The 17323-nt window shown below is 40.1% G+C and overlaps 1 protein-coding gene, 2 long non-coding RNA genes and 1 pseudogene across 3 annotated transcripts in view; 2 read left to right on the top strand and 2 right to left on the bottom strand.

The window, feature by feature from the left end:
• LOC149499730 (uncharacterized) overlaps positions 1 to 17323 on the top strand; it is a 255114-nt gene that overhangs the window by 141666 nt on the left and 96125 nt on the right. The gene's annotated exons all lie outside the window — the stretch shown is intronic.
• LOC114246853 (UDP-glycosyltransferase family 36 member E1) lies at positions 535 to 9540 on the bottom strand. The gene is given in 4 exon segments (XM_089739178.1): positions 535 to 826; positions 7248 to 7467; positions 7761 to 7983; positions 8642 to 9540. Coding segments are annotated over 4 exon segments (1548 nt in total). The 5' UTR covers positions 9461 to 9540; the 3' UTR covers positions 535 to 540.
• Positions 814 to 2941, top strand: LOC149499735 (uncharacterized). Its single transcript, XR_016325568.1, has 2 exons — positions 814 to 902; positions 2075 to 2941. It is a non-coding gene; the product is annotated as an uncharacterized LOC149499735 (long non-coding RNA).
• LOC149499734 (uncharacterized) lies at positions 11757 to 17245 on the bottom strand (annotated as a pseudogene).

Here is a 17323-nt window from a genome sequence, read left to right as displayed (position 1 = left end):
TGGGCTCTTCCGTGACGCAGCACGTGCTCCGTCCACCACACGGCGCGCTCCAATGAGCTCTGAGGCTGGTCATACATCTGGCTTCGGAGACGAGCTATGTTCTGACGATTGTAGTGTGCAGCTCGCCTAACCTTATATTTGTAACTGCACACACTAAATTATGACAGTATTACACGAATTGTCGACTTGAACAGTTCTCATTTATTTCACCTACAACACTCCAATACATGGCGACCCTTAGCCAGGAGTTAAAATTTTGCAACATACGTAAAATACGAGAGTAGCTGAATAAAATATGAAGAAATATAATTATGAAGAATATTATGAAGAATAGAATTTTGTGAAGACAAGAAATAAGAGGAAAGAAGATTTTCAAATTACCGAAAATGAAAAAAAAAAGAAACCCTCACAGAAGATTGATTTGGATGAAGCGATGAGAACAATAGAAGAAGACAAAAAAGGGTGTTGCTGCCGGGAAAAATTACTCTAGGCTATTGATGTCTAATTATTGAGACTACATAATGAAAGCGAACACAATTTTTAAGATCTTTTAATTTTAACTATATCTTTGTAAGTACGTAGAAGCCTCCATAAATACAATATAATGTAACTCAAAATCGTTAGTGTTATAAGAAAACTAATGAGTAATACTGAAACTAATTCCAATTCCAAGTATTGTGACCAGGAGAGATTGGCGCCGGCAGCTCGGAGATGCTTGGCTCCTCCGTGACGCAGCACGTGCTCCGTCCACCACACGGCGCGCTCCAATGAGCTCTGAGGCTGGTCGTACATCTGGCTCCGGAGACGAGCTATGTTCTGACGATAGCTGGAACATAAATTATGCATATTTCGGTATTATCTAGGAAAATCTACACTTTAACACGATTAGTTTCCAGTAATAGGTATGTAAATACTATATATATATATTTTATTGCTTAGATGAGTGGACGAGCTCACAGCCCACCTGGTGTTAAGTGGTTACTGGAGCCCATAGACATCTACAACGAAAATGCCCCACCCACCTTGAGATATAAGTTCTAAGGTCTCAATTATAGCTACAACGGCTGCCCCACCCTTCAAACCGAAACGCATTACTGCTTCACGGCAGAAATAGGCAGGGTGGTGGTACCTACCCGTGCGGACTCACAAGAGGTCCTACCACCAGTAATTACGCAAATTATAATTTTGCGGGTTTGATTTTTATTACACGATGTTATTCCTTCACCGTGGAAATCAATCGTGAACATTTGTTGAGTACGTATTTCATTTGATACGTATTCATACGTATTTAATTTGATTAGACACATACCTAAAGGTGCAAGCGACACCGTTTCTATTAAAAAAAATACATAGATCCTTCAACGGGCTTAGGGCCCATTTGATGTTGTACAAAAGTACCGGTTGTAACGTGGGCAAACAGCCAATGAGGTGGATCGATGACCTGGTCCAAGTAGCTGATAGGGACTGGATGCAAAAGGCAAGAGACCAAATAGAATGGGGTCCATATAAAGAGACCTACATTCAGTATTGGGTGGACACGGGTTGAAGAAGAAGATGGAGTTGCTGATAAATATCATAATTTCAATATTATGTCTCAGTTTGAGAGATTAGGTCGAAATGTCAATTGTACTTTTCGACGGCCGACCCACCTTTGAAATTGGAACGCGAAATAGTGTCTGGGCATAGCTAGATAGGACTACGGTACCTTCTCGTGTAGGTTAAATATCCACTCACACACGGATTTCCCTCCGAATTAGGAGGAAGAATCTCACACCCCCGATCACCTTCTTCGGCCAGTCCATGCCCTGGGAGAGGAAGGTCAAGCACCTGGGTGTCACCCAGGATGCATCTATGACATTTCGCCCACATATAAAATCAGTCCACAACCATGCCACGTTTATTCTCGGCAGACACTACCTCATGATCTGTAAGCGGAGTACAATGTCCCTTCGGAACAAGGTAACACTTTACAAAACTTGCATAAGTCCGTCATGACTTACGCGAGTGTGGTGCTCGTTCACGCGGCCCGCACACACGTAGACACCCTCTAATCCCTACAATCCCGTTTTTGCAGGTTAGCCGTCAGACTTTTGGGGTTCGTGAGGAACGTGGACTTACATGACGACCTGGGCCTTGAATCAATTCGAAAACACATGAAGTCAACGTCAGAACGTTACTTCGATAAGACAATGCGTCATGATAATAAGCTTATCGTTGCTGCGGCTGACTACTCCCCGAATCCTGATTACGCAGAAGCCAGTTACCGTCGACGCCTCGACACGTCTTTACGGATCCATTAGATCCAATAGCCTTTCCATTAGACGCCTTCAGTACTCGTCGCACTTGGCAAAGAGTTCGACGAGCAACCTAACCCATGCATCAGCCCGCTGAGTTTCTCGCCGGATCTTCCCAGTGGGTTGCGACTCCGATCCGGTAGAGAGTCATTAGTGAAACAGCTGCTCTTGAGTTGTTAGATCTCCTTCTGAGGCGCTCGGTCAGCTCTTAGCTATTCTCACCCCTCCTAGCCGAGCCGTTGCTCACCCACCTGTCCTGGTGAAACTGGAAAGGCCTCCGGGCCACCCTTAATCTTTCAATCATAAAAAAAGCCTAAATATCCAAATCCACACAATGCTTACAAAGATGATGATGATGATAACTCATAAGTAGATATGAGTTATGACTATAAGATAACTCCGAGCTTAGTGTGTTATTATGACGTCAGAACAACACTCAGTAATTACATGATATTTTATTTAATGAACAGTGAATTAGCATATTTTGCTATTAATTACCGGAAAAACAATTTTAACTTTGCAATCTTTAGTTTTGAGGTTCAGAACTGGTTTTCATTGGCCCCGCTGCCCTGACTAATTGTGCACTGGAAATATGTTGCGATTAGCAGTTTTTTCCTTCCAATAAAATCTTCGGCAACGCAAGAAAATGGTTTTTTTTTTTTAATAAGCCTTTATTGCTGTTCTTATTTTTACAAACTATATCAAATTACTTAAACATGCCAAAACTTAAATACTAAGTTCCTTATGGAATTAAATTAAATATCGGCAAACGGTGGTTGTGGTATCGCAGCTTGTCCTTCGACAAAGGCCTCCTCTAAAGATTTCCACTGTGTCCTGTCCTTTGCTGTACGCGTCCATGTAGTACCAGCTATTTTTATAATGTCGTCCTCCCATCTTTTAGTCTGTCTACCTCTATTCCTTTTACCATCTCGTGGATACCATTCAGTTATTAAACTGGTCCATTTCTCCTTTTGCTCTCTGATCATATGTCCAGACCATCGCCATTTTAGCTGTTTGTAAGTTGTGTATGCGTTCTTAAAGTTTGTCTTGCTCTTTATGTCTTTTAGTTTTATTCGGTCTTTTCTTTTTACGCATATTGTACTTCTCTCTATTCCGTTTTGACAAATTTTTAATTTGTTTGATAGTTCTTCTGTCAACGCCCAAGTTTGACACCCGTACAGCAAGCATGGAAGAATACACATATTAAATACTTTTCTCTTTTGTTTTATAGGCATGTCTTTATTTTTCATTACTTCGCTTAGCGACCAGAACCGTTTCCAGGTATTAGCAATTCTTCTTTCTATTTCCTTTTGCATGCAGTCTTCTTGAGATATAAGTTGTCCAAGATATATATATTCTTGTACATATTCTATTACCTCGTCATTTATTTTTATTTCTATATTTGTAGAATTTGACATTATTTTAGTTTTTGTTAAGTTCATTGACAGGCCTGCTTTAATACTTTCATTCGATAGCTGTTGCAACATGCTTTCCAGAGTTTTTGGGCAATCCGATAACAAAATAATGTCGTCTGCAAAGCGAAGATGACTTAGATTTTCACCATTTATATTTAGTCCCTTTGTCCATTTTAGGTTCCTAAATATCATTTCAAGGACGGCTGAAAATAATTTTGGTGATATAGGGTCTCCTTGGCGTACACCTCTTTTAATAGGGAATTCGTCTCCTGTCGATTCTAGCTTCACTCGAGCAGTGCTTTTTGTGTAAATATTTTTAAGTATTCTAATGTATTTTGTTTCGACGCCTTGTGCTTCAAGTGCGTTCCAAATAAAACTGTGTTCTAATGTGTCGAATGCTTTGTTAAAGTCAATGAACCCCAGGTAGTAAGTTTTGTTATATTCTTTAAATTTTTGTAGTATCTGTCTCAAAGCGTGAATGTGATCTATAGTTGAAAAATGTCTACGGAATCCAGCTTGTTCTTTGGGCTGATTTTCTTCAAGGGTATTTGTAATTCTAGAAAGTATAATTTTTGAAAAAACCTTGTAAATATTCGACATCAGGCTAATGGGCCTATAATTTCCTATGTCTCCTTTGTCGCCTTTTTTATGGAGCAATATAATTGTTGATTTAGTCCAATCATCGGGGATGTTTTCCGTGTTAAGTATTTCATTAAATATATCCGTAAGCTTTGGAGCAATCACTGGTAATGTAGTTTTTAGAAGCTCGTTTGTGATGAGATCTGCTCCAGGTGCTTTATCAAGTTTTTGTGTTTTAATTGCTTGCATTGTTTCAATAGTTAGTATTTTCGGTGTCTGCTCTGCATCTGTTGGTATGTTGTATTCTTTTTGAGTTTGTTCAAATCTTTGGCTTGTGTACAAATGGCGGTAATAATCCGTAGCAATCTTTAGTATATCGAGTCTGTTACCTGTCGTTATACCATCCTTCTTCTTCATCCTTGGTATCCACTCTTTCTTGTGGTTTAGTTCCTTCCTTGCCTTTTTTATTCCTCCTGTTCTTTCTATAAATTTTTCTATTGTAGATAGTCTTTTTGTTTTCCTTTCTTTTCTAAGTTGTTCACTTATCTTTTTGCTTATTTCTGTAATTTTTTGGCGGATTTCTTTACTTTTCTTCTGTTGTATAAGTTCTTTACGTTCTTGCAGCAAATGTTTAGTTATGAGTGATATTTCTTTCTTATTGTTTGTGTTGGTTTTTCTTGTTACAGTTTTTAGTTGGTTGATTAGTCCGTTGTATTTTTCTTCAGTTGATGTAAGTTCTTTTTTCCCATGTCTGTCTTTCTTTAGTGATGTTTGGAGGTTTTCAAGAAGTAAATCTGTATTGCCTGTATATTCAATAGTGGTACACTTATTGTGAAATTTTCTTAGTTTCTTGGGACGTCTTCCTGTCAGTGTTACCCGAACCATTCTATGGTCTGTGTTGAAATTCAGATTGTTTATTATAGTTATGTTTTGGAAAAGTTTTTGATTGTTAGATAAAATGTAGTCGATTTCGTTCTTATAAAGCCCACTAGGCGAGATCCACGTCCATTTTTTCTGCGGTTTTTTTTATAAAAGCTATTCAGAATGCTTAATTTGTTTTCAGTTGCAAAGTTTACTAATCTTGTGCCGTTTTTACTTCTGAAGCCAAATCCATATCTTCCTATGATGTATTCTTCTCCATTTTTCTGTGTTCCTATCTGACCATTGAAGTCGCCCATGACAATTTTATTTTTGTGAGCGCTTTCCATAGTACTTTGAAGATCATTATAGAAGTTTTCTATTTTTATTACATCTTCCTTTTTGTCCGATTCAGTTGGAGAATATGCCTGAATAATCGACCATTCTTCATTTTTTCCTTTTACAGATAGTTTGATATTAAGGATTGCAATACGTTCTGAGATTCCTCTGAGCTCTTCTATATTGTCTGCAAGATTTTTCCTGACCATGAATCCAACTCCATATAGTCCAGGCGTCTCGCCTATATAGTGCAATATGTAGTTTCCTCGATCTTGTATGCCCTCACCAAACCGTCTCATTTCACTAATCCCAATAATATCCCATTTTATTTCTTTTACTGCCAGTTCAAATTCTTTAAGTTTTTCTGATGTTCTTAGTGATCGACAGTTGATGGTTGCTATGTGAATATGTTTTGCCTTTATTTCTCTTCTCTTTTCCGTATCTATGATATTCATATCTGAGTGGTTTGAGGTATTTTTATCCATCTTTAGAGGGTCTTGGTCATTTTCCCCCACGAGGACCAGTCGGCTTGGGGGAGAGTGTTTTATATTTGTTAATTTGTTTTTTTGGTTCAGTGTTTGTTTTAGTTTCCGTTCGCCGATAACTGATTGCTATTTTTTATCTGTTAGGTAGGTTGTAAGGGAGTTGGACCGATTCCTCATCAAGTCAAATGCATTCGCTCGGTTGTTCCTCGAAAAGGAGGCAGTTTGTTGTTTCTTTGGCTGTACATTAGTTAGCGGAGAAACTGAAAGTTCCCTTTTTCTATTTTCCTTGGCTTTTGTACCTTCCTTGACTATGAGTTTATCGAATTTTAAGTAGGCGATATTCCCTTTGTTTCGTTCTTCTATCAGTTGTGGTAATAATGCCTTCCTCTTTTCTAGAATTTCTTTAGAGAAGTCCTCCGCGACAAATAGTTCCTTAGATTTTTTTCTATTTTTCAAAACTTCGTTCTTTTTCCATCCACAAGTACAGGTCTCGGTTTGTCGCCTTTGTTTGGTTTTCCAATGCGATAGATTTTATTTATATCGTAATCCTCTAAGACTAAATTTAATTCCTTTTGGAATTTATTTTTTGCATTTTCTATAAGTTCTCTTGTAGATTTTTCCCCTTCTTTCAAACCATATAATATAATGTTGTTGCCTTTCTTGTCTCTTTCTAAAAACTCTATCTTCTTTTCCAAGTTTTCAACTTTAAATATTAACTTTTTGTTTTCCTCTAAGACGAGTTTTAGTTTTTCGTCTATTCTATCCATTATTGTATTGGATATAGAAACGGCTTGGTTCTGCATTTCGATTTTCATTTTTTCAAAAAGAAGTTGAAATTGTTCATCCATTTTTCTGCGTATGATAGAACGTAATTTAGTAGTAATTGGTAGGGATTAGGATATTCACAATGGCAACACTAAACTTTACTGGTAGCCGTCAATGTCAGTTGTCACGTCACTTTGTTTGACAGATCAATAGTGCCAACATTGTAATCGAATGAATTTCTTGAGATCAAATTCCAACCTCAAAATTACTTCGGTTTTCTTCTCAAAATGATGTGAATTCCAGTATTTAGACCGCGAAGATGACTTCCAACACTCTGTGTCACTTAGTTTAACACTTAGAAACGATGTGATTGTGAAAAATTAGGTTCTTTATATTTAATTTTGTGGTTATTTTCGGAGCAACCATACTATGATGTTTACGAGACCAGCACCGGAAACGGAAAAAAAAAAAAAAAAAAAATGGGTTATGTAGTTTATAAAAAAAGCTTCTACCTTTCGTTATCGATGATCTCTTCAATGTTATTCCGGAGTCTCTCTTCAGAAAGCTCATCCAGTTCAAGTCTTAATCCGATTTTATGAATCAAGTACATCTCCACGTTGTACCACTGGTCGCCCAACATCGGCATCCCAATTAGGGGTACTCCGGCAGTGATCGCTTCTTCTGTTGACTGCAGACCACCTTGGGTAATGAAAACTTTGATCTTTGGATGCCCTGAAAATGTATTTACTTTAAAATCTTCAAGTCGCTAGCCATGAGGTGTGAGGTGCGAGAAGCAATGATTGCAATGCAATTATAAATTAGAAAATTAGATAATAAGAATTAAATTACAAAATCTGGTATTATATTTTTGGCTATTTGCTACTGTGACTTCTGTATGCATTAATAATTGCAACTAGACGAAAAGACACGACGATGAGGTAAGTTGAAGAAAATCTAATCTGTCTTGGATCTGGCGACGTACAAAAAAGGACAGTCGTATTTTTGTAGTTTTTAACTATACGCACTAAGCAGATCAGATTGTGGCAGCCACTTTGAAATCCTGATGTTTTTCGACTTTCCCGGCAGCTCATCTTTATCCCACTTCCACAGCACATCGTAGGGCAGTTGGGAGAACACTTTAATCAGGATTTGGATTCGTTCTGGCGGCAACAGTGAAGGTACCACGTTCGTCCCAAAACTGATGTAGATTACCCCGTGTTTGGATGAATCTAAATAGGTTTTAAGATCCTGCGAATAAAAGCAATCCCAGTTTCGATTTTATTATCGTTTTATATAAACACGGCTATGTGATACATGAGATAATGAAAATAGTTCAAAGTTACACGACGACATTTATTTGTTTTATCAGCAGTTTCTTTCCGCTAACTATTCGCTGGTAGCCTAAGGGACTATTTCATCTACGCGCAGACATGTAGGTGAGCTTACGAGCTGAGAAAATTTGCTAACACTAGCCCTAGCAAAAGCAAAAATTTGCCACCGGATCGGAATCGCCACGGAGTCGGCGAGAAACTCAGTGGGTTGTATCTATGGATTAGTTCGCTCGTCAAACTCTTTTTCGTAATCAACGAGGACAGAGACCGGTGCTTGAAGAGCCCAGAAACACCGAGTGTGGATCCGGGCATCCGACAAGATGCGACGGCAAATTTGGTTGACCAAATTCATTTACCTCTATAAATGTAACGTAACAGAATGAAATGTTCTCTGGTTTGCCCATCAATATAATATTAAATCTTAAAGAATCCTTAACTTTTATAAGTTAATGATTCTTCTTCTTGTGTTATCACAATATAATAAAAGAAACGAATCAGGCAGCAAACGAAGATTAGTTTCTTTAGTGTTCGTAGTTTTTGATTCTTTATTTTGATGATTACATTTTAAAACTCACCGAAGGCAATTCCTGTTGTGGCTTCTGATGGATTCCTCAAACGTAAATAAGATTCGGTGGAACCGGACGATTCTGTTCCCAAATCGAATGTGCATTCAATAGTATCAAGCTGATTCTATCCACCATTTCACTTAGATTTGGGACATTGGAGCCAAAGACGCTCTTAACCAGCTCATTCTCTTTCTTGTCGTACTCTTTCCACATGCGTTCAAAGGTATAATGATTGTGCATTTCACTTAACTTTTCCCAAAACGATAGATTGTAAAGTTTTTGCCGCGTCACAATTGGATACAGCAATGGATGGGTTGCGGCTCCAACTGTGTCATAAATATCTCCAATGCCGCCCAAGGAACTTATGATTACAGCGGGTGCATTGAACACGTGACAAAGTATTCTGGCCGGTCTCATCATGGCTTCTAGAATTAGCAAATCGAACTTTTTTTCGCTTTTTAGTATAGCTTGGAACTCATCGGTCAATAATTGTTGGGAAAAAATATCATACAGTATATCCATTGCTACTCTAGATTGTTCGAAGAGATCTTGACGTTTTCCTCTTGATGTTTCAAGGAAGCCTTTTTTCCAAATTTGGTAAGATATGTCATGGACATCTATTTCTGTGTAGTTTTCTGGAGATTTCCCTTTAGCGAAGACAGGGTTTGGTGTGAGGACGACTAGCTCGTGGCCTCGTTTTGATAGTTCTAATGTTAAAGGTCGGAAAGCCAGTTGGTGGCTGATTGAGGGCACCGGAAAAACCCCCAAAATCCGTGCCGCTTCTTTACCGTTAGTTAAAATTAAAGCAAGTAATATATAAAACTTCATTTCTATGTTCTACGCGTTGAGTAAATCGATAAAATACATACAATACATTCCAGTTTAAAAAACGCCTTTATATAGAATTTTTGTCGCATATTTTCAAAGATATGCCTTAAATGCAGATGAAGACGCAAAGCGCTTTACGCTAGACAGCTAGTTCCGCATCGAAGATATCGATTGTCTAATTGCTTAAAGACTATTAGGTTTCTTTGCTATGTCTTGTTCTTCTTGTTACATGAGGTAAGCTTGTTTGATTTCCTGGGAGTATCAACGTATTCCGCAGGCGATTGCATGCAGCAGAGATGCGAATGCTGCGATGGATGTGTGGAGTAACGAGAATGGATAGAATATGGAATGAATATGTTAGAGGAAGTCTGAAAGTGGTACTCATGACAGAGAAGCTGAGAAGTACGCTTTTGGGATGGTATGGACATGTGATGAGACGAAATGAAAATGAGGTTAGTAAGAAAATGTTAACTATGAATGTGGAAGGATATAGAGGAAGAGATAGACCTAAGAAGAAATGGATGGATTGCGTGAAAGACGATATGGGTAAGAGGGGAGTGAGCGAAGAAATGGTATATGATAGAAGAGTATGGAAGGAGAAAACATGTTGCGCCGATCGGGCGACCCCAGGTAACTGGGAGAAGATCAGGATAATGATAATGATGTTAATCAACGTATTCCGCAGCTTCATGCTAGTCACAATAAAATATCGATTGAACCATCTTACCCACTTTATCTTGCTTTTTTCTCGTATTTAAAGGTAATATATTATAGGTAAATAGAAATAAATAATTATAGACGAATCACGCACAAATCAGTCCCAAACTAGGATTTCCAATTCTTCGACCGAAGATAGATAAAGATACTGATAACCAACTGATAAACGTTTAAATACATACATGATTAATCACTCAAATACAGAGCAAACAGATCTGCTCGTCTCATTAATGTTTGCCCTAATTGGGAATTGAACCCTAGACCTTCGGCCCGAGATATAGGAGGAGGGTTCTGTCTATTGCACAATTGGATCTTACTGATAGACTAATCTGAAAATTACATCAGCTGATCCGAATTAATACTTAGTCTAGTTAAAGTCAGTAATAACATCAATTAAAGCAATCTAAAGCGCTTTAGGATCTGAAATAGATAAGGTGTGCAATGATTTATTTTTTGACGTTTTAGACATCATGCTCTTATCGCAACATTTACGCACTATCTTATAATTCAAACTTATCTAAATATTTGTGAACGTACTTTGCGTGTTGTGTCTGTATTTTTCTTCAATGACGTTCTGAAATTTGTTCAAACAAATCGTGCAGTTAGGTAACATACCTAATCCTGCATATTTTCCCTACGAAGCATTAATAGGTTTCAGTTTATATAGGAAGGCCATTACACTAAATAATTATTGCCTAGTTGTGTGGACGAGCTCACAGCCCACCTGGTGTTAAGTGGTTACTGGAACCCCTAGCCATCTACAATGTAAATGCGCCACACACCTTGAGATATAAGTTCTAAGGTCTCAGTATAGTTACAACGGCTGCCCCACCCTTCAAACCGAAACGCATTACTGCTTCACGGCAGAAATGGCGGGGCGGTGGTACCTACCCGTGCGGACTCACAAGAGGTCCTACCACCAGTCGGAAAGTTATTGTCTCAAAGTGGCGGCTTTTATGCTGTGAATTCAACAGACTTCGGTATTCACTTGTACCATACTGATTCTGATACATACTGAGATCTTCGAACTCATATCTCGAGGTGTGTGGCGGCATTTGCGTTGTAGATATCTATGGGCTCCGGTAACAACTTAACACCAGATGGGCCGTGAGCTCGTCCACCTAAGCAATAAAAAAATAAAAAATGTGTGGTGTCGTGGGACACCGGATAGGAACGAAATTCCTTATTATAAAAATATTAATTTTAAGTTCTATTCGAGGTATAAAGAAAATAAAACTGGAGGTTTCGCAACAACCCACGGTCATTCGGTAACGTGCGAACTTATTGTGGTACACTTCATTCGCGGTTGTTTGCATGAGAGTTAGTGTATTATGCACGCTCTGAGATCGTGGTTAATGAATGATAAAAATGTTGTTATTTTTTTGTACGTTATTACAAAGTTAAGTCGTACACTGTGTGCATTACAAATAAAAATCTAACATTACGGACGTTTTTTCCCGGTTACGGTACTCCTCCGCGTCGTCCCAAAAAAATCAACCATTGTCATGATCATTTCGAACACCTAACGTCAGGTACGAGCAATCTATAAAGACGCATCACAGTGCTTGCTACCGATAAACCGAGCAGACTCATTACTGCGACAGTTGACTTATACTGAATTAAATCCAAATGTAATTAGATAGAATATGTGTGTTGGAGAAATCATAAAAGTAATCTTAGAATCCTATGGACTTTTCGAAATTTGAAAATAGTGAAGTAGAAAATGAAGCGGTCAGGGCCATCCGAGGATACCGCACCGTCTCCTACGAGGCGGCGTACTTGCTCGCCGGGGCGCCGCCCTGGGACCTGGAGGCGGAGGCGCTCGCTGCCGATTACAGGTGGCGTAGCAACCTTCGCTCCAGGGGGAAGGGTGCCCTGACGAAGGAGTAATTAGAGCGCGGAGGCTCCAATCTCGGCGGTCCGTTCTGGAGGCGTGGTCTCGCCGCATGGCGAACCCGTCAGCCGGCCTCCGTACCGTCGAGGCGGTCCACCCGGTTCTCGCGAGCTGGGTGGGCCGCGACCACGGACGTCTTACCTTCCGGCTGACCCAGATGTTGACTGGCCATGTTTGTTTTGGCCGGTATCTACACAAAATAGCCGGAAGGGAACCGACGGCGCAGTGCCACCATTGCGCAGACCGCGACGATTAAGACACAGCGGAACACACACTGGCGCGTTTCTCTGGATTCATCGAGCAACGCGCCGCCCTCGTCGCGGTCATAGGAGAGGACATCTCGCTGCCGCGCGTCGTGGCTACGATGCTCGGTAGCAACGGGTCCTGGAAGGCGATGCTCGACTTCTGCGAGTCCACCATCTCGCAGAAGGCGCGCGAGCGGTACGAGAGAAGGAGAGCTCTTCCTTTTCCGCACCGATCCGTCGCCGTCGAGCCGGGTGCCGGAGGAGGGAATACGCCCGTACGTCCCGGCCCCTGTAGATGGCAGCTTCCCCCCGGTGAAGGTCAAGGGGCGACCTGAGGGGGTAGAGGCCGCACGGCGCGCTACCAGTACTCTAGCGCGCTGCCGAGGAGTAATAGAACGACCGGTTGGCGGTGTATCGCGTCCCGACCCGGCAGGCTGGTTCTGGTCCAGCGGGGTATTCCGGGACACCAGCGGCACCGTATGGGCGGCCCGACGGGCTGATGTACCGAAATGGCCGACGTTTCAGAGCCTTCGATTCGCCTCGAAGGCTCCGCTGCCTGGGCGTCCTTGGGGTGAGCCGCGCTGTCTCGTTTTAGTGTTGACCGCGGTAACCCCCCTACCTCATCCGGGTTCTGGCCTCGGAGGGGATCGGACGTCGGGTGTAAGAGTGCAGGGGAGTCGTTTAGTGGGTGGGCCCTAAAATTCCTTGGGCCCGCGGCCTGTCCCAACACTTTGCAGATCGTTGAGTCCCACATAACCCGCGCGCCCCCTAGGCGCGGGGACCTCGTAGGAGGTTAGGCCCCCGCCATGGAAAAAGAAAGCCGTCATTTTACAGAATATACGGTAACGGTAATAGAGTAGTACGATCTCTCGGTTTAAAGCGTCATAAAAAACTAATTAAATAAACTAAAACAAAACAAACTAATATTTGAATCTGAACAGATATGAATTTTAGCTACTGTATGATCATTTCTACTTAAATTTAGCTAGCACAACTTTGTGTATCCTATCTATAAGATTCGGTGCTATTGTGGGTAGGATATTTACAGTCTTATCTTTTTCTGCAATGGAATGGCTATGGACATTAGCTCTAAGAGTGAAACCGTTCTTGTTTATAAGAGTAATATGTTATATGCAAATCAAATCATTGCTTTAATTCACGATTTTACCAACTAATATTTAATAGATATTATATAGATATTAATGCCAAAACTGTGAGCTTATAACGTGTCGTTGTCTGAGGGTGCCTCTGGTTATGCCGATGTTACATGAGGCCCAGTCGCGTCACTCCCCAAAAGGTGGTCTATGGGTCGAGAGACACGGGGCCGAGTCGCACCACTTCTAGACACGTCACCACCGGTAGACAACCGGTGAACAGGAGACTCTGTGAGGACGACAGAAGACTCTCAGGGCGCCACTACTTACCGCTCTGGGAGACTTACACCAATAAAAAAAACAATTAAAGTTAGCAAGATTATGTTTATTTGACACAAATATACAACATAAAATGAGTTAAATTTACAATAATAGTTATAAGTACTAGTGAGAGGTTAAGACAGTTACAATATTGAAATTAACAAAGATGGTGTGTCGGCAGATACACCGAACACTCGAGAAAGTTTTAATATAAATAAAAGAAACAATACGCTTCACCGGGATCACTTCCCAGCAACCGGGGTTGCTGTCTGCGAGCGAGGCTGGGAATGCGAGTGTGTTCTATGTCTACCGAAGTCAAGCAGCCTCCTTGGACCGACTTGCTAGAGCTCCTCGCTTCTGGCAGCGTTCATATAGAAAGTTGCTATGGGATTCCGAAGGTGATCAGAAGGTCACGCTCCGCATCCTAACTGGGTACATATTTTGTACAAATTATAATGACCTACGTATCAAGACATACCGTTTAAAATTTATTTAATTAAAGATTGTGGACACAGTGTGGAGAATAATTCAAATAAATTTACCCTGGTTTAACACACGTCACCAAGGATTAATGAAACTGACTTTGATAAATGTCAATGAACAAAATCACCTCGCTGCTCGAGAGATGTTACAAGAAAGAGAGTTGGACAAAGTGAACTTGTTCTTTTTTTTATATTATTAATATGTCGTTTCTCGAAGATTCTGCATGCACAGTCACGACATGCAGTGTCGAGTATGCGAACTTTAAAATCGGATTCTCCACACTGCGCCACGTACAATCGCTAGATGGCGTTAATTTAAAAAAAGGTTTAAATTAATTGAAAATTAAATATTCTGGCGTTAAAAGCTCACAAAGTCATCAAAAGTATTCAGAAATCCTATAAATTACCATTGTTAATAATTAAATGAAATTAACGAAGCAGAATTATGCGATGCAACTGAAAGTCTAGCTTGCGAACGGTTGTCACATGACAGGAGAGTCTAAGAGGGAACAAAAACATACGTATTGTGTTCTAAAAGCTACAAATGTTAGTTTTAGAATAGTACAAAACATGTCTTGTCGGATCCCCCAGATTCACTCTCGGTGCTTTTAGGCCTCTCAAGCACCGGCCACCGTCCTCGTCGAACTCGTCGACTACAACGAAGAGTTCCACGAGCGAACTAACTCATAGACACAGCCCACTGAATTTCTCGCCGGATCTTCTCAGTGAGTCGCGATTCCGATCCGGTGGTAGCTTCTGCGAAGCACTGCTCTGTTCAGCCCGTGAACTCACCTACTCGTCCGGACGTAACTGGAACAGCCTCTTGCCAGCTAGGCAGTTAAAAAGTACTACCGTTCTGCTTCCATTTTATCGCATAGATAAGTGGACGAGCTCGCACTACTGCTTCACAAAAGTTGTCGGGCGAAAGGCTTAGTTGTACAAAAACTTTATTTCGGAGAAATACCAAGTTTTTTCAAGACGTGAAGGAAACCTTCATGCTCTTCAGGGACTACGTTTTAAAAGCTAGCTTGGCTCCACCTTCCGGATGACTCAAATATTAATAAAGGTTTGTTAAATGTCTATGCCAAGAATCCAGATACTCTCAGAAAGTTGAAATACTCCTTGAAATTTAAATAAAATAAAATCAAATCATGTTTTTTTATTCAACACTAGTTGAACCGGCAGACTTCGTAGTGCCTCAATCGATAAATAAAATACCTAAACTCTTGTATAAAATAAACTTAAAACAAACACGAGGTCGACTCAAAGGAAAAACAAAATTGTTTGTTTTTATATAATTCCGAGCATTTTTATATTTTTTCGCATTTTAAACCTTCTTTGGACTTCCACGAATAATTCAAGACTAAAATTAGCCAAATCGGTCCAGCCGTTCTGGAGTTTTAGCGAGACTAACGAACAGCAATTCATTTTTATATATACTTAGTCTGGCCATAAATACTGTTACAATTAAAAATAATCAAAATATTACATTTGAATTTGGAATCTGTCATTTTTATATGATTGCTCATTGAGTTTCCTCATTTTGGCGCCAATACATTGTACAATATTTTGCAATATTAAAATGGAGTGGGTGATAAAGAGAACCGAATCGCTGTGATTGCATTACACAAAGTAGGTATGGAGCAAAATGCAATTTTTAAAACTCTCCATACGCTTGATATTAGTAAAATGTTTGTGTACCGGGCTATTAATAGGTGCAATGAGACCTCCTCTTTTTGTGACAGAAAAAGATCTGGCCGTCCACGTATTGTTCGTACGAAAAAGGTGGTCAAAGCAGTAAGGGAAAGAATTCAAAGAAATCCTGTCCGAAAGCAAAAGATTTTATCTCGGGAGACGAAGACAGCACCTAGAATCATGTCGCGTATTTTAAAAGATGACTTAGGACTTGCAGCCTATAAGAGACGTACTGGTCATTTCTTAACTGATAATTTAAAAGAGAATAGGGTGGTAAAATCGAAACAACTACTGAAGCGGTACGCTAAGGGAGGTCATAGAAATTTTTTGTTTACGGATGAGAAAATTTTTACAATTCAGCAACATTTTAACAAACAAAATAACCGTATTCATGCTCAAAGCTCTAAGGAAGCTTCCCAATTAGTCGACAGAGTGCAACAATGGCACTATCCGACTTCAGTGATGGTTTGGTGGGGTATTAGCCATGAAGGAGTGACTGGGCCATACTTTTGTGAAAAAGGTATCAAAACATCGGCACAAGTGTATCAAGATACCATTCTTGATAAGGTAGTGAAGCCCCTTAACAACACCATGTTCAATAATCAAGATTGGTCCTTCCAGCAAGACTCGGCGCCAGGTCATAAAGCTCGGTCTACGCAGTCTTGGTTGGAAACGAACGTTTCGGACTTCATCAGAGCTGAAGACTGGCCGTCGTCTAGTCCCGATCTTAATCCGCTGGATTATGATTTATGGTCAGTTTTAGAGAGTACGGCTTGCTCTAAACGCCATGATAATTTGGAGTCCCTAAAACAATCCGTACGATTGGCAGTGAAAAATTTTCACATGGAAAGAGTGTGTGCTTCTATTGATAAGTGGCCTCAACGTTTAAAGGACTGTATTGCAGCCAATGGAGACCACTTCGAATAAGCTTTTTATACTTTGAATTGTTTTATATTTATGTATTAAACTAACACACTGTAGAAGTAATAAATGTTATTTGCCATAGACTTTTTTGTTTTCCTTTGTAACAGTATTTATGGCCAGACTAAGTAGAGATAAATAAAAGTATATACTTGTTGAACGTCAAAAATACCTACCGCCAATTCACAAAAACTAGCCTCCGTCCTGAAAGGAACTGGCATGAAACTCAGCGGACATGTCTTTGTTTTAAATGATTGCTCTTGCCCTAGCAAGAGCAGTGCTTCCAGAATCTATCATCGGATCGGAAACGCGACCCACTGAGTAAATCCGGCGAGAAACTCAGTAGGCTGTGTCTATGGGTTAATTGTTATGCCTTACATAGTAATCTAACCAACCGTCTTTCCTGGGTGGTGCATGTCCTTCTTCTAATATTATGGTTTGAACCGCAGTCGGAAAATTACTAAATTATTAAATGTCTAACTATTCAGACTACA

Source organism: Bombyx mandarina, chromosome 28 (genome assembly GCF_030267445.1).
Source record: "Bombyx mandarina strain Sakado chromosome 28, ASM3026744v2".
Lineage (NCBI taxonomy): Eukaryota > Metazoa > Arthropoda > Insecta > Lepidoptera > Bombycidae > Bombyx > Bombyx mandarina.
Note: the sequence above shows the minus strand (reverse complement) of the source record. Positions and strands in the feature narration are given on the sequence as shown.